At 41.6% G+C, this 18,261-nt stretch overlaps 1 protein-coding gene across 2 annotated transcripts; it reads right to left on the reverse strand.

Moving 5' to 3' along the window:
- Positions 1-8,713: 8,713 nt before the first annotated feature.
- On the reverse strand, positions 8,714-16,990 carry LOC101157719 (calpain-5-like). 2 transcript variants are annotated; one of them, XM_023962732.1, is made up of 13 exons: positions 16,920-16,990; positions 16,725-16,750; positions 16,351-16,539; positions 16,073-16,204; positions 15,144-15,352; positions 14,776-14,968; positions 14,505-14,695; positions 13,215-13,292; positions 12,985-13,114; positions 12,788-12,910; positions 12,350-12,546; positions 11,943-11,993; positions 8,714-8,963 (listed from the first exon to the last, which is right to left on the reverse strand). In XM_023962732.1, the coding sequence occupies exons 3-13, from the start codon at positions 16,513-16,515 to the stop codon at positions 8,945-8,947; spliced, it is 1,488 nt and encodes a 495-aa protein (XP_023818500.1). In that variant the 5' UTR covers positions 16,516-16,539; positions 16,725-16,750; positions 16,920-16,990; the 3' UTR covers positions 8,714-8,944. The 2 variants fall into 2 exon arrangements, with proteins under 2 accessions (XP_023818500.1, XP_023818501.1); XM_023962733.1 differs by having other exon boundaries at positions 16,351-16,583; positions 16,920-16,972.
- Between the last annotated feature and the right edge of the window lie 1,271 nt (positions 16,991-18,261).

Raw genomic sequence — 18,261 nt, forward strand, 5'->3', positions numbered from 1 at the left:
TTCATCTTCAGACAAACCAAAGGTATGTCTGAATAAACCCCTTTTGTAATTGAGGCCAAACTTTATTAATTTCAATCATGTTTGAAAATCTTTGGTGTTGGACCGGACGGAAAAGGAAAGAGGGGAAGAAGAGAGAGGGACGTTAGAGAGAGGGGGGGGGTAGGGGGTGATAATAGGAGGGGAAGGGGGGTAAGACCATGAAGCAGCATAGAGCAGACAGGTTTACTGGTTGTTTATCATTACGGTACGGTTCAAATGTAGTACAAAAAGGGCGGGGCCTGTTCACACACACTCAAATATTATCAACACACCTGCTAGCTGCAAAAATGTCCACATGTCAACATGTACACAAAACAGATAGTGTTCACCAAACGCATACCTATGCCTTTAAACCAACTAGTGTGAAATCTTTCATTCACTCAATCATGCAAACTATTAGTGCAAAGGTGAGCTAACACCTGTGCTCAAGTGAGTGTTTATGTTCTTCTAAAATGGATGGTGGAATGTGAAAAGAAGGAGGAGGAGCGCCCAGCCACCCCCACACCCAGACCCCCGCCGCAGCAGCAGCGGCAGCCGGAATTCCCCCAACGCCATACGGGAACAGGCAGGGAACAACCGCCCCACGGGCGACCTAGACCGCCACCCAGGCCAGGGCCAGCAGGACCGCCGCGAGGCCCCCAGAGCCAGAGAGCAGGGAGGCGCAGAGGGAAAGAGAGCGCCGCCCCAGCCCAGCCAGGAAGCAGCCCCCCCGCCGCGCCGGAAGAGCCCAACGCAGGGCCCCACCGGAGAGGGACGCCCACAGCCCCAGACGAGCACCCCACCACCACCCAGGAGTTCCGGGCATCCCCCCGCCCCGACCCCAGGTATGAGCCAGGACCCCCCAAGGGAGACCGCTCCGCACTCCAGGCAGCCACCCACCCGGCCCACGGTTGGTCCAGGTAGGAGCAAGGCAGGGGGCCGCCGCCCCTGCCCAGGAGTGGGGAACCCCGGGGAAAAAAGGGCGGCCCACAAGGGGTGTTATAAATATGGCCCGACCAGGCTCGGCCATGTTGGAAGTTTGGCGGGGCCCAGCGCCCAGGGTCAAGGACCATGACACACCCCCCAGGGACACGAACACCCCCGGCTCAGGTGTAATATGAACCCCCCCACCGTGCGGAGAGAGCACCGCCGGGCCCAGGGAGCCGGCACCCAAGGGACACGGCCGCCATCGCCAAGGGGCCCGCACCCCCCACCAGGGAAGGGGTAGGGGACAGATGGACCCAGGTCCCACCTTCCTTGTAAAATGTGTGTGCATGTATGGGTGTTGAGAGGGTGTTTGTGTGCATGTGTGTGTGTTTATGTTTGAATGTATATATTGAAGGGGGAGGGGTGTGTGTACTAAGGGGGGTGCAGTTAAAATTGGCGAGTAGGGCACTAAGGGGACATCTCCTGATTACTCACAGTGATGTCCCCTCACCCTCCACACCAAGGGGCCCTAAATGTCTAAGGTGCGGTTAAAATTGGCGGGTAGGGTGCCAGGAGGACATCTGCTGCTTGCTTGCAGTGATGTCCAAGCACCCCCCCTACCAAGGACCCTACATGTCTAAGGTGCAAATAAAACCGAAAGAGGGGGGGCCCACTCCATACAGCAACCATAGGAGGGGGGCCACTCCCAAGTAGCCCCCCCCCCAAGTTTGTGGTTTCTTATTGGGTTTTTCTTTATTGTCTTTATTGTCATTTATATGAAAGGTATTTGAGGCGGCCTTTTTCCACTCCCGGAGCCTTGCCCCTGATGAGCTCATTGAATCCTCATTTTGTGCTTCCTCAAAATAAGGCATGTTAGTGAGATTGAGGAGATCTTTGAAATATTCTTTCCGCCTCCTGACAATGTCCCCAGTCGAATTCAACAACTCCCCACCTGCAGTGAAAACGGTGACTGCAGAGAACTGCTTTCCCCTACTGAGGTGGTTTGCCAGAATCTCTTCTAGGCCAACGGATAGTCCTTCTCCATGGCCTAATCGAACTCATCCCACACCCTTGTGCTGGAACATGGTGTTCATCATGGACAAACTATGACAAGCACAGAAGTCCAGCAACAAGACACCGCTCTGGTTCAGATTAAGGAGGCCATTCCTACCAATCACCCCCCTCCAGGTGCCAATTATTACAATTATTACAATTTTGTGATGTAGGCTGAAAATGAGCTTCTCGTCTCTGACAGACCAGTAGCCGCTACTGTTGAATTCGTGTTCCTTGTGCCCCTTTTTTTTATTTTTGCACCACGTCCCAGCCAGACTGCATTAAACCTATCATGTAAGGTGAGGACATGTGTATTTCAAAGTGTTTCTTTTTGCCTCATGCCAACTAATCTTATACTATATTAAAAGTCTGTGTATCACTCTTTAAATGGTGCTGCACTTGTTAAGAACTGGTGTTTGTGGAATGAGCAGTAGAGCTCAATATGTTGGTTGTTCCAATGAAAATATTGAGCCCTTAGAAGTAGCACAAAAAACAAACAAACAGCAACATAAAAAATAAAATTGTTTGGAGTTAGCAAAAAAGATTTGGCACCACATGCCACAAATGCAAGCTCCTCAGAAATATTCACCATTAAATTGGGTTATGTTTCCACCACCCAGAAAATGCAAAGCCCAAATTTGTTTGTTTTATATGCCAGTTTTTAAATTATGTGTTTATGAAGGAACTTTAATCTGAAAAAAAAAAACAAAAGTCAAATTTGATGATTCTATGTTCTGTGTGTGTAAAATTTATTTTTATTTTAAGGAAATGTTCAAATTCTTCTAGAATTTAGTTGGTGGAAGCAAACGCCCAGAGCAGTGTTTTCACATCGCTCATTAAACCGTACAAACTTAATAAACTGTTTGTTGAATCAAATCTGTTTAAGAAAGAAATATTTAAATTTTAAGAAAAGAGAAAAAAAGATAAACAAATGAAATGGATAATAGCTCTCATCTAACATCAAAACACTGAATAGTTTCCTGTTTCACAACGAGTTAGTCAAAGGTCTTTTACCTATTGTCTTTTACACACAAGTTAGAGATTTCTTCCAGTGTAGGGCTAAAAGCCACATGCTAGCTGTGTTGATTTTTTTACAGAACAGATTCAATAGACAGCTATTTTACTTCTATAAACCCACTAATACGGTACTTAAAAAATAAGAAAAAAAACCTTGTTGAGGATTTTTAACTGTCTGATTTCTGATGCATGTTCTAGCAGCTAGCCTTGTCCTAATTCCAACATGCACAACATTCTTGTTGTGCATGTTGGAAATGGAAATATCCCACCTGCTATCAACACACTTCACGACTGAGATACTGACTTGCTTTCAACACAGAAGCCAAGAAACCTCAGTTTCAGTTTGATCTGTGTCAAACTGAAAGAAAGAACCCCAGCTCTATCAATCTCTATTTACGGGCTGCCACTGTGAGTGAAAATACAGCCACTAATAAGCTATTTCCTTAAGCTGTCAGAGAGAGCTGTGGGAATAAAAAGCTGTTGGATAGTTAAATTGTCAAAGCACAATGACTACCACATTGCCAAGACAGAAACAGGTCAAACTGAAAACAGAAAAGTTCAAAACAACATGATCAGTTCAAGAGAAAGGGTTATTTTACAGTAAGTAGGAAGGAAATATTTAGATATACAATTACTGCATGTAATAAGTTCCTGTGTTACAATGCAGAAAGACCACCTGTAAATGGAATTATTGGCAAGCAAATTAAAAAGCAGTGTAATACTGGTCAGGAAAATGGTCAAGAGGTCATTTTAGAACACATTTTTTGTTTTTGGGAACATGCTTTTATGCTTTCCTATAGGACAGCATGCTAGGTGACGAGCAGTATCTGATTTCTGGTCAAATCTACTCCCCTAAACTACAAATCTGACTCTGAAATACGAGAAAGTCTTTTTAGTTTTTATATATTTTTTTGCTTTCCGACTCTCGCCGACGACAGGCGCTTTTTCCTCTCGCTCCTACCGTGTCAGCCCATTCTCAAGGCTTTTTGTCCCGTCTTCCCCGGAGTCTGGATTTTTCATCCGTCTGCAACTACTGCTTTCGCACTCTGCATCAAAGTGTATACAGCAGCTGTGTGCTAAGGTTGATACTGCAGCTCATCTCTCCTTGACCTCAGCATTCCTACTACCCATGTGCACTGCCTAGAAGATGCACCAGCTCTAAGACCGATACACAGGACCCCCCCCCACCACCATCCTTTTGAGCTTCATGTACTGTGTTTTTGTCCGCAAATGTGCTTCGGTGTTTTAAACACACACAGATGAGTTTACCTGGGGTTGTGAGACAGGCTTGTATTGTGTCAAAGTTCAAATCTAGACTCAAAACATTTCTGTTTAACCGTGTATATAACTGGAGGGTCCTTATCGGCACCCCAGGGAGCTGGCAGACTGATCCGAAAACTGGAATTTCTAGTCCCGAAACTAAGTTTAAAAGGATTGTGTTACACTGTGGGTGATTACACATCCTAATGTGCATCTGGCTGACAGAACAAGTCGAGGGAAAATTATGTTGACAGAGGAAGAATCTCTTAAAAATCTTCCACATTCACCCTGGACTAAGGGGCCAGCAGATGTAGGACTAATTGAAGGATGTCCACCAGTGCTCATTAATACAGACCACGGAAAAAACAATATCCTTTAAAAGATTATGCAAAAGAGGGAATAAGGCCTGTGATAGATGAGCTGTACAAAGCAAGAGTAAGAGATATATTTCAGTAATATATCTAAGTAATGTGTGTTTTTCTCAGTCCCGCACCCAGACAGTCAATATTGCTTTTCATTCACCTTTGAAGGAAAGAAATACACTTATACAAGACTTCATCGGGGCTATTTCAAACTGTTTAGCAAGATTTGAGCAAGACTTGATTTATGGAGAACGCCTGGCAGCTCATGATAAAATTAAATGAACAGAACAAGGTGTAAAAGCATTTTGTGAAAGTATATCTTGGATTCACCTATCACATTGCAAGATGAAGCCTCTGGGTGAAGCTAATTCTAACTGTTAGATGGGGTAGTCTGACTACAAAGAGAAGCAGCTGTATAGAAGCTGCTTGTCTCAATGTCAGTGAAGCAGGGAGATCCACCTAGTTTTGGGGAAGAAAGCACACCAGGTCCCTTTTGCAATATACTGATCCTAGACACTAGGTCTGCACGATATGAGGAAAACTCGCGATATTATTGATCAATATTGAGATGATGATATAACTTGCAATAAATGAACAAATAGCAAAAACAACAAAAACATTTCCACTTCACTGCAAAAGCATAATTTAAATAAGAGTCAAAATACCTTAAATTACTCTCCAAATGACCCTCGTCTAATTAGGAGGGCAACATCTAACTTAAAAGCTCCGTCCGATTGGTCAACAACGTGAAGGGCTTCATCTGATTGGTCAAATGCATAAAGGGATTTATTCAATTCATTAAATAGTTTAAGTTGCCATTATATTGTTTTAGCACATTTAAGGTTTACCAATTATTGCGATTTTCGCTGACATTTGGGACTTGGATTTTGCACAGCTTGAAATTGCGATAAAGATAAATTTGCGATTAATTGTGCAGGCCTACTAGACAATGTTATAGGACTTGAGAATGTTATGTACTCGTAATCTCTCCCTTCGCAAGATAGGCACATATCCACCATGGAGTGTCCAACTGGGCCAAGAAACAGCTTCTTTTGTCTACTGTTCCTGCTACACCTGACAGGAATCATCACATGGATTTGGTTCTTTTGGAATTCTTATCCACCTACAAGAGGACAACCAACAAGGAATACTGTAGCTTGTTGTTAAAAGGAGAAAAGATAACCGTGATGATTTTGAAACTGTAAGATGTAAAACTCTTCTCATCTGACTGTAAATTGATAAACATGTAAAGACTGTAAGGGGAGTTGAAAGATGGAATGAAAAAATAAAGGGAATTAGGAAACTACGGGGCTAGAGAGATGATCTGGGTGAGAACACACATGACACCAAAGAGGACCAGGTTCTTGGCCACAACAACAATTTATTGACAATAAAACCTGACTGGCCACTGAGATAAAGTTAAGAACTACTAAAAAATATAAAACAGTTTCCAAAGTCCTAGGAAGGATTAAAACACAACAAAATACTTAAGGTCCTAGGCAAGGCTAAAAACAGGGTAAAAGCCAAGGCAGCTTAAACTGCGGAAGCTGCATAACCGGAACCAAGGAAGCACCCTCTCCCAGACAGTCTTCGTTCCCGAGCCAGCTCCTCCGGTCACAAGCACCAGGACCTGAGAGAAAAAACACCTGGCAGCACCAGAAGCGACCACGGCTGCCCTAGGCTTCCTGAGGAGTGTGGTCACGCTTTCCCATACTCACAGGGCAGGCAGAGTTCCCCTCTGCCTCTGCGCATTCAGCGTCCCACAATCATCCCCGTGTCACATCACTTCCAGCTGGCCTCCCACAATGCACTGGGACTCCTCCGTTGAGACACAAGCGGCAGAACCAAAGGCACTCAAACATGCTGATGGGAGCCTGGATGTTGGAGTGCCTCTTGTGTATTCCAAACAGTCAGCAGCGTTACTGCATTTACCCACACCACAAGCAGGGTCCCTGCCCTGCCCCTGAGTGTCAATCACGTAGCAGAACTGGTGGTCCTAGCTGTCCAAACGCTTCTGGTGTGTGCGTTATGCTTCCAGGGCGCACTGGTCCAGGCGCCCGCGTGCGCTTTCTTGGTGGCTTGGGAACCTTTTCCCAGACGGGACCCTTCCTGGAGTGGGGAACCTCTCATAATCTCTCATAATTCCCTCAGGTGTTCTGTGAGGAGTGTATCAAGGGAGCGTGTCCACAGAAAGCATGCAAAAGTTTGTAATAGACAGCACCAAAAAACATGCAAAAAACACACTTGTAAAATCATGGAATCCACCAATCTGCCCTACATTTTTACAAATGTGTTAAGAAAGTGAAGATGTCACAGAACACTTAAAAGAGATGTGATGTTAGATTTTAACATTTATCAATGATAAGCAGGAGGGAATTATGTGAAAGATTTTCTTTTTTCGATTTAATCATTGTTTAAATATATTTTTAAATGTTAGTTTAAGCAGTCCTTTTTACATTTTCAAAAACAGTTCTGTTTTATCATCTACTTCTTTCCCCCAATTCGGGTGAGGGGGTTCTACGATACACTGTCCTTAGCAGATAAGGAAAGAATGCTGTTGGAACTGAAAACATTACCAAATAGTTCATAATATGTCACCCTTAATGAACCCTTTAAATTTGTTTCTCTGCTTGAAAAAGTAACCTCCTACTTGGATTCTTTTTTAAAAGGTACAGGGAGAAGAGCATTCCTTTGAGAGAGAGAGAGAGAGACAGACTCCTCCCCTCTCTGCTTGGTTCCTGATGTGACTCAGCTGCGACCACTTGCCTCATCACCTGCCTGTCTTCTTAAGGAGCCCCTTGACCAGTATTCATTGCCAGTCCGTTGCCCCTGATGGTGCATAGTATTGTTGTCATGTTCATAGCTCTCGTTATTAAGCCTTGGTCTAAGTCTCGCTCTCTACCTTGTTCCCAGGAATCCATAAACACGAGTGGTCGCCTGAGTCTTCTTCATCCACGGATCCAAGCCACAGCAGTCCCTCCTGTCACGCCTAGAGCCTCTGCCGTAACTCTAGAGACACCACGAGCCTCTGCCGACCCACCAGTGACGCCACGGGCCACCGGACCGAACCATCCTCGCCGCGGGTTCCTCCAAGGACGTCAACTCCCCCAAGAACAATCCACAAAACCAAGAATCAATATTAAAACCTTATTTCATTCCACCACGTACTCACCTGTGTTTCTTCCGGGTTCCAGCGTCTGGGTCTATTCGTTACGCTCGTCATGACACCATGTCAGGGAGATTGAGGAGATCCTTGAAGTATTCCTTCCACCTTCTGACAATGTTCCCTCTCAAACGCAACAACTTCCCAGCTGCAGTAAAAATGGTGCCTGCAGAGAACTGCTTTCCCCTACTGAGGTGCTGTATGGTTTGCCAGAATCTCTTCTAGGCCAACCGAAAGTCTTTCTCCATGGCCTAATCAAACTCATCCCACACCCTTTTGGTCAAACATAGTGTTCATCATGGACAAACTATGACAAGCACAGAAGTCCAGCAACAAGACACCGCTCGGGTTCATATTAGGGAGACCATTCATACCAATCACGCCCCTTCAGGTGCCACTGTCATTGCCCACATGGGCACTGAAGTCCCCCAGGAGGACAAAGGAGTCCCCCGTTGGGGGTACTTTCCAGTACCCCTTCGATAGACACCAAGAAGGCCGGGCTTTCAAGCTCAAGTGATCCTCTGTGAACCGCCACCTTAACATGGTAGAGGAGCTTGAGAGCTCAAAATCTTGTACCATGAGTGAGAAAGCTGTTGAGGGAACTGACTGTATGTGTGATGTACTCTAATTTTTTTTTCCCCCACTTTCTGTCAGACACCTAGGTGTGCGAAATTTGTTCTCTGCATTTGACCCATAAATGGACTTTGATGCCAAAAAAGAGATCGTGTAATCAGCTTATCTGTCTGTCACACCCTCTCTGACACTATTCGGGGTCATGCAGTGTATGGGGCACGGACAGCTCTCCAACTCAGCTACAAGTGACATGCAAGCTAGCTCGTTACAATAGTTGTGATTCTGGAAGTACAGTAACTAGAAAACCAATTGAAGTAACCAAAATAAACTTCAAATGAGACAGGTGAATTACAGCAGGTTTATTAAAAAAAAAAAACAATTTTAGTTAGCACGAATCAAGCCACTGTGACATTGCAAAATACCACTAAAAGATGAAAATGATGAAAGAACACAGACAGATACACACAAGATCGGTGAAACAAGTAAGCAGATGGGTTGAACGAACGTGTGCTTCTCAGTGTGCGTTGATTACATTGAATGCTCCACCAAAGGCAGGAGCATTCATCCATCATCACTTCGGTTTTCCACACCTAGAAGAAAAACGTTTGACAGTCAGGCGAAGAAAAAAAAATTCTTTGCCCGATATATATATATATATATATATATATATATATATATATATATATATATATATATATATATATATATATATATATATATACACACACACACACACACACACACACACACACACACATTACAGACCAAAAGTTTGGACACACCTTCCCATTCATTTGAATGACAAGGTGTGTCCAAGCTTTTGGTCTGTACTGTATGTACACTGACCAAAAATGTAAACACTTTTGTTATTGTTCCCATTTTTTATGGTACGAACTCAAAGATTTGAAACATTTTCCACATACACAAATTAACCAGTTCTCTGAAATATTGTTCACAAATCTGTCTAAATCTGTGATAGCGAGCACTTCTCCTTTGCCAAGACAATCCTTCCCACCTCACAGGTGTGCCATATCAAGATGCTGATTAGACAGCATGATTATTGCACAGGTGTGCCTTAGACTGGCCACAAGAAAAGGCCACTCTGAAATCTTCAGTTTTGTTTTAAGGGAGTCAGGGGACTTAGACAACCAGTCAGTATCTGGTGTGACCACCATTTGCCTCATGAAGTGCGACACATCTCCTTTGGATTGAGTTGATCAGGTTGTCTATTGTGGCCTGTGGAATGTTGGTCCACTCTTCTTCAATGGCTGTGCGAAGTTGCTTGATATTGGCAGGAACTGGAACACGCTGTTGTATACGCCGATCCAGAGCATCCCAAACATGCTCAATGGGTGACGTGTCCGGTGAGTATGCTGGCCATGCAAGAACTGGGATGTTTTCAGCTTCCACGAATTGTGTACAGATCCTTCCAACATGGGGCCATACATTATCATAATGCAACATGAGGTGATGTTGTTGGATGTACGGCACAACAATGGGCCCCAGGATCTCATCACAGTATCTCTGTGCATTCAAAATGCCATCAATGAAATGCATCTGTGTTATTCACCCATAACAATGCCTGCCCATACCATAACCCCACCACCACCATGGGCTACTCGATCCATAACATTGACATCAGAAAAACCACTCACCCACATGACGCCACACACGCTTTCTGCCATCTGAACAGTGTAAACCGGGATTCATCCGTGAAGAGAACACCTATCCAATATGCCAGTTGGCATCGCATGTGAGCATTTGCCCACTCAAGTTGGTTACGACGACGAACTGGAGTGAGGTCGAGACCTCGATGAGGATGACGAGCATGCAGATGAGCTTCCCTGAGACGGTTTCTGACAGTTTGTGCAGAAATTCTGTGGTTATGCAAACCGATTATTTCAGCAGCTGTCCGAGTGGCTGGTCTCAGACGATCTTGGAGGTGGACATGCTGGATGTGGAGGTCTTGGGCTGGTGTGGTTACACGTGGTCTGCGGTTGTGAGGCTGGTTGGATGTGCTGCCAAATTCTCGGAAAAGCCTTTGGAGACGGCTCATGGTGGAGAAATGGACATTCAATTTCCTAACAACAGCTATGGTGGACATTCCTGCTATCAGCATGCCAATTGCACGCTCCCTCAAAACTTGCGACATCTATGGCATTGTACTGTGTGATACAACTGAAGACTTCAGAGTGGCCTTTTCTTGTGGCCAGTCTAAGGCACACCTGTGCAATAATCATGCTGTCTAATCAGCATCTTGATATGGCACACCTGCGAGGTGGGATGGATTGTCTTGGCAAAGGAAAGTGCCCACTATCACAGATTTAGACAGATTTGTGAACAATATTTCAGAGAACTGGTTATTTTGTGTATGTGGAAAATGTTTCACATCTTTGAGTTCATACCATAAAAAATGGGAGCAAAGACAAAAGTGTTGCGTTTATATTTTTGGTCAGTGTATATGTATATATACTTTTGTGTGTGTGTGTGTGCATAGGAATAAGATTGTACAATAAATTGTATAATTAATTTGTTCCCATGAAAGAATATTTTGTTCTCACAAAATAAATTATTTTTTCCCACTAAATAAAAATTAAAGTGACAAGTCATTCATAAACAAAGATATGAGCAATATTTGGATTAGCTTCACAGAACAGATTAATTTATTTTAAAAAGCTCTAAAAAAACATCAGTAATCTCGTCTCAATGTTTGGATTCATTCATAGTCTCTCCCGGTACGCTCTCCGTCCTGCAGCAAAAACCACTTTCCACCACTACATCTATGTCTGTGACTCACATTATGTCAAGAGGGGAAAATAGAAACAAGAATCAAACCATGGGATCATTGCTTTGCTGTAAATAAGACAAATATCAAAGATTTGGGGGGTAGCAGCAAGCTGCTTCCCGGTACCACAGTGCCTCTCCCTCCTCTGGGCAGCCGGCTGCCCGCATGCCATGCACCGACAGCGGAGGGTGCTTCGGCAGGGGAGTGCGCTATTCCCGACCGCAGAGCGAGCTATGCCCAGCCGCAAAAAGAGCTATGCTCATTTGCTTGTTATGCCGGCATCCAGGCAACTGGGCAGCAAATGATATAAATGTAGCTTTGAAAACTTTTTTAATGCTTTGTCACAGAGAGGGTCTTCAATAACATTAACGATAATTTTTGATTTTTTTTTTTTCACAAAGCCATTTCTGAAATTATTGTATGTTTTAGCCATCTTAGAATTTCCTAGCTGAACCAGTAAATTTGCAAAACAGACAAAAGACATACACAATCACTTCCTAGTGTTTACTTGCTTGATTTGCAGAAATAGTTATAAAATCTTAATGGGCCTGCTAGTGTATAACTTGCAGGTCTCATTAACTGCCGGCAATAAGAAAACCTTCTGCAAATCGACAAGCCACATATGAACAGGGTAAGTGAATTCCCTGAGGCTCTTCAGTAGAACATAGAGCTGGTCCACTGTTCCGCAACTAGGATGGCTCCTGCATTGGGACCTCCTGTCTTGTCCTGGTTTTCTAGTCCCTCTGCTTTTTTAACAAATACATGAATCACAACTTAAGCATACCCAAAACATGAAGTCAGGCTGTTCCTCTTGGGTTGGTCTTTAGTCGGTTCCCTGTCAAAATGGAGATAGACATATTTTAGCTTGGTATTTTGACCTTGATGTGATATACAGGAGTAACAGTCAGTCAGTTTAGCAAACCAGTTTGATGCAAAATGATGATGAAAAGTTAGCATTTACTTTATAGATAATTAAGTATTGTGAATAATGCCTCCTGGCAAGAATTGCACGATTTTGCATTTCCATAGAAATAAAAAAGCTGTGTTAGAGCTAAAAGGTAAAGATATGTATTTTTCTCTAAGATGTTATATAATATCCAATAACTACAAGATCTGCCTTTTTTTAACCTTGAAAGGTTTGGTCAAACTTCTCTTAGACTAAGCTTAGCACCAAGATAATCACTGTTTTACCACAGGCCTGGGTCCACATTGGTGAAAATTCGCAGCATGAACTTTCCCTGTTCACCAGGATCAGAGGTGGAGGGGACGACGACATATTGGCCTTGAGGCAGGTTGCATCTCATGAAAACTGATCGAACACTGGAAAAAGATTTTTTTCCCGTTTGTTTCTGAGTCCGGTGCATTTCAGAATTTCTGTTCAACTCCACCTATAGAAAGAAAGTTTACATTTTACAGGAGTGGACCCTTATGTTTTATTTCTTTTTTTGTAGCCCATAAAGTAACCCTTTATTTAAAATTAATGAAATACTTTTTTATACTTTTAAAGTATAAAGAAAATACATATGTTTCCATTCAGAAAGACACAAAGACAATTGACTTGCAATTAAAATGATGAATTTGGTCAGCTTGTTGGATACAAAGCTAAGTGATAAAAGTAATACGTTTTACCTTCCAAACACTAAAGTCAATGGCCACATCTTTTTCCTGACCAGTTTTTTTTTTGATCCTCTGATCTTCTTGTTGCAAGTTGATCAGGACTTCATCAGTTATCTTTGTCACATCAAACAAATACTGAAAAAGACAGTTTAAAAGACAGTTTGAATCTGAATTGCTTTTGGGCTAACAAAAAAGCAGATAAATGTTACCTTTGGATTTTGTCTGGTCCAACCCCCATGATACAAAACTTCTTTCTTACGGTTGCTAGTGAGTAAATTATCGTAAATGTGGCAAATATCTGCATCACTGAAGTGTCCGCACCAGTCTCTAAATGACATCCTGTGAAAGAGAGCAAACCTGGCGTTGTTAGCACACTTCCTTAAGGTTTACTATAACCTCAGAAATGGACTGCATGGATTTAGAGATCTTTGTTGTTTACCAGAACTCCCCATCATCCTCTACCGTGAGACCAAGATTGTGCCTCTCTGTATCACCAATCTTGGACCATTCCTTAGAGCTACAAAACACAAGCAAAGAAGGTGATTGATGTACGTGACAACAGTATGAAAACATTTCCTAAGGAGAATCTTTCCATTAAAATCCATTCTTTTAAGGTTTTCTCAATAATCAATTGGTGTTTCATAAAGGTTAAAAAAGTCCCTAGTCAAGCGGAATTGCTGATTGGAATACTAAGAACTGAGTAATTCTTTTGAGTGGGTTGAAGATGGTTTACATTTTTCCGTCTTAAATTATGAAAACATTTTCAATGTGTATCAGGTTTTCAATGGTTGACTGGCATCGATGCAAAAGATAGAAGATTATTTTATGTGACATCCAACAAAATAGCAGAACTGATTCTGCAGATTACGATACAAGCACCAAGTTTGGTATGATGATTCTGTAGGGGATACTTGTCAAATGTGAACGATTGGTTATTTGAAGATCCAGGATGTAGCTATTTTTCAAGATGGCCGGCAAAATGGCCTTACAAACAATCTTTTTCTTTTCTATTCTTCTCTTGTTTTGTTTCGGTTTCTGGAAGTCATGGGGTTGTTATTGTAATTTTGTCTTTAAAAATGAATAAAGTTTAAGTCATATAAAGTGTTTTATTTAGAAAGATGACTTGGACCAAAATCTGGGATGTTTGGCTGTTAATAAACACAAACCTTGAAGGAGACTGTTGAACTCTGATTTCATCAAGAAGATTTAAAAACTGTTTGATGTGTGTTTGTTGTAGTTTCAAGACGTTAAACAGGGAAGACTCATTTTACGTTGAGATGCTGTCACTTTAACCCTATGAATCATGGGAGGTGTAGTGCGAAAACTGCTGCAGATGGCAGACAGACTCGCTTCTCTGAGCTTCATTGTTTTGTTCACACACCCGACCATAGTGTGCTGTGGTAGATGGTCGGGTGGCACACTGGTTGAATGAAGGAAGATTTTTATATAAAAAAACAAGCCAACCATTTCAGGACGAGTAAACGGTCGTCTTTTGGATTTGTATTAAAACAATAACAAAAATGTTATTTGTTTAAAGAAAAAAGGATGATTCAACACTGAGCATTATATTTATCACTCTGGATCTTTATGTAACTATGGTTTTATACATACATGAATGAAACAAAATAAAACAGAAAAGTCTTTGAATTATTTACATTATTGTTGTCAGTGTCAATCACAACAACTGCAGTGAGGCTTTTGAATCTTCTTCAACATGCCTCCAGCTTACCTGTCACTCCAGGGTCCATTCCACTCCATTTTTCCCCAGGGGTTTCTCATTCGGATCATGGGAATAGTTTCAGTTTTGAAGTGCGCCACCAGCTCATGACGTAAATGAATTCTCTTCACTGCCGTCACAGAGTATGCGTGACCCTTCACCAGACCGTTTGCCATCTTGAACTCAAGTTCATGCGGTTCTGCCTGTAAAATGCAGAAAGTAGGTAAGTACAGTCAAAATATCTAAACAGCAGAGATCAGAAATCTTAAGGGACAGTACACACCGTGATGCCACAGCTGATGATTCCTCCGTGTTCATAAACTTTGAGAAGGTTTTCAAATAGATAATCTTGATTTCTTTGGTCTTTGTAGAAAGCCTCTCTCTCTAAGTCAATGCGTTCATATACAGCACCAGTGAAATCCACCACAGCATCTCCAGCGAATCCTCCACTTAAAGACTCATAGCACCCATAGAGTCTGAGATAAAAATGCAAATGTTTAGTTGGAATAAAAGATTACCTTTTCTCCATACAAACATGGAGGAAAGGTAAGAATAACACTGTACAATATTCTGGTGTCTGATAAAGAAGCGTCAAGCTTGGGAGTATTTCTGATAGGCAGAAACATGAGTACATAAATCAAGTGGACTGACTTGGCATAAGCCTTCTCCAGCAGAGCACTCCAGAATTCTTTTTTGCTGTTTGAGTGACAGTAGATCAGTTTTCCGTTAATAGTAGGCAGCCGGTCGTCCACGACCACATCTGTCCACTGACCAAAGACCCAGAACTGAAAGTGGAAGATCCCGGCATAGTTTTCAGGATGTTTGGGATCCCACTCCTGCTCCTGCCAATCAGGAATCACCTGGAAGCATGTAAATGAAAATTAAACTCATTCAAATGTTTTTAAACATTAAAAATGCATTAAGATCTAATAACATAAAAGCCAATTTGTTTTGTTCTTTTATTTTAAGTTTATTTGCTATTAGCTGTTGCATACATACACATGTCTGTTTTACGTCTAACTCATCCCCTGAAGGGGCAGTGCCCTAAAGTTTGATTCTTGAGCAGACTCGGAACAGTAACCCAAACTAAAGGTTAGCCACAGGGCTCAGTGTCAAGCAGAAAGCTCCCATAAATTATGTCTTTGTCAGAATGTTAACCCACAACTTTCTAGTCTTACAGCAGACACAACCAAAGCTGTTGAGATGGTTAATACTGACCACCCAATCTGATGGTTCAGGTTTGGTCTTCAGTAAGTATTGATTTAGAAGAATTTTGATTAACAAACATTCATCTCACACTCTCAGATATATTTCAAACCATACATTTTTTTCCAAGGTTTTGATAATCTTAACAATAATTAGCAAGGGTTTGCAAAGGTTAAAGGTTTATGGCTTTTGGTCAGTTATCTCCAATTGTTTTTTAGCAAGTTGTGACATATTTTGTTTACATGAAATAGAAAGTACAAACAGTGATGCAGTTTTTAAATCTTAAAAAACAATGACACTTTATATAAGATAATTGATATATGTCTATTGTTTATTCAGTGCGTAAATATATTTAATATATTTCTAATACTCACTTTTTGCCAGAGGTGTGGCATCATAGCAAGGCATGAGCTCGCAGCAACAAACCAGCAGTTTCCTATTTCCCCCTGATACAAGTCATGGGAATTGATCCCTTCCACAAACAGATGAGGGTCTGAGCTTATCTTCTACATTTAAAAAAAGATATTGATGTTTAGATTATGTTTTCAACAGAAATTTGCAAAAAATTTGGAATTAATTCAGTCTGATAAAACAAATAATATAGCTTTCTGGTTCAATTTCCTTTTGACCACCTTTTTTTACTGCCACTCACCCATGGCCGTTTCCATTCCACTTTACCAGGAGGGGGTTCTTTATAAAACAGAGATGAATCGTCTGCGGGGAACTCTGGATCTCTGAACAGAATCTTTCTCTGGATGGATTCCCTCTTCAGGTCAGCATAACGTTGATTTTTGAACGGGACAACAGAGGAGGACATGGCTGAGACACTGAAACCTCACGGCTGGAGATGGATGATAAACAGACAAGATCGGTTGCGGATTTGGTCTGAAACAAATCAAACAGATTTGACACAAATGCATCTTCTGTACAAATATCTATGATTAAATTACCATATGTTATGAAAAAAACTTTTTACCAAAGAGCACTTAAACTTCCAAACACACGTTTGCTTATTTTCACACTAACCTTTGGATTCAGCGTTTATGTTGCAACTGTAACATGAAAGACAAAAGAATAAGAGTCAAATGGGTGAGGCAGGAGCTTTCAAATTCAGCTACAAATAAACTAGTAGAATCAAACACACACAGCAGTGTTTCTGCACAAATTCAGTTTGAGTTAAAGAGGAAATAAGAATTTAAGAAAAGAGAAAAAAATACTGACCTTCACAATAGCTCTCACGCAGCAGCACGATACTGATTCACTGTTAAACAACAAGCGAAACTCCTGTTTTTAATCCCTGAGCCTAATTTACATACCAGTGACAAATCTCCTCCCAAGTGCTGCTCGGAGCCACACCTCACCTGTGTTTCTTCTTAGAGAGCAGATTCTAATAAATCCACAACTTTACAATACCTAATATTCCACTAATACGTAAACAAGGAAAACAACTTATTGAGTATTTTTAATTCTGACTGATTTCTGATGTGTGTTCAGGTCGTGGTCGCTAGTGTTCCTCTGATTTCCAACTAAACTAAAGACTAAGAATAAAACTCTTTAGGATTAGGTGTTTACTAGAAAAATAAACATTTTGCATTTTAATTAAAAATGTAAATGTTACATTGTGGCCTTTTTACATTTATTATTTTGTTGTTTTTCACTTCAAATTTAAACAATCATCAAATGTAAATAATGACAAACAAACCTTTAGGTTTGTTTAGAGCTTTTAGTCAACAAACAAACAGTTTTATAACCTATTCCACGTGACATTGGCTAACACAATTACACATACACATTTACACACTAATGGCCACTGTGCTGCCATACATGATGGCACCAACATGGAACCATGTTGGGGTTCAGTGTCTTGCCCAAAGACACATCGACAGGCAAGGCGGAAATCGCCAACCAGAAACTATTCTACCTCTACACCACAGCTACAACAACAACAATTGCTGCATGACACAGCCTAAAAACCGGTGTGACAGGAAAAGCATTTTTGAAGCAAGAGGCATCATGCATAGACTAAAAACAACTAATACAAATAAGGAGGAAAGGTAACTGCTTTCACAGTTCTGTCCGTCAGCCCCATGAAAGGTATTCAAAAAAAAGTCATCTTTTAGGGTAACTCGAAGTAACCAAACACCTGAATGCCGCACAGCAGTAAAGCAACAAAAACTGTGCTTTTTTTTATTGTGGACAACATCGTTCCATTAGTAAGGGCATTAAAAAAAAAAAAAAAAAACACAGCTGGGTCTTCCAGAATAACAATGACACCAAACACACCACGTGGCCAATGAAGGAGTGGTTTTCTGAGAAACATTTGAATTTCCTGAAGTGGCCCTGCCAGTTCCTGATCCCAACCGCTTTGAAAACCTTTGCACGGAGTTGAAAGTCTATGTTACTCAGCAACAGCCTAAAAAAACAATATATATATATATATAAATAACAGCTCTAGAGAAGATCTGCATAGAAGAATGGACCAAAATTGCAGCTACAATGTGTGAAAAACCCTGTGAAGATTTAACCCTTGTACTATCCTAGGCACTTTAACATTGGGAGTTGG

The sequence above is a fragment of the Oryzias latipes genome, chromosome 14, assembly GCF_002234675.1.
Source record: "Oryzias latipes chromosome 14, ASM223467v1".
Taxonomy (NCBI): domain Eukaryota; kingdom Metazoa; phylum Chordata; class Actinopteri; order Beloniformes; family Adrianichthyidae; genus Oryzias; species Oryzias latipes.

What these genes read in the sequence shown, in the direction of transcription:
- LOC101157719 (XM_023962732.1), bottom strand. Translation starts at nt 16,515, where the DNA reads ATGTCCTCCTCTGTTGTCCCGTTCAAAAATCAACGTTATGCTGACCTG. An exon ending in TGCCACACCTCTGGCAAAAA is followed by an intron (nt 15,353 to 16,072) that starts GTGAGTATTAGA and finishes ACATGCTTCCAG; the next exon opens with GTGATTCCTGATTGGCAGGA. An exon ending in GAGGATGATGGGGAGTTCTG is followed by an intron (nt 13,115 to 13,214) that starts GTAAACAACAAA and finishes TCTCTTTCACAG; the next exon opens with GATGTCATTTAGAGACTGGT.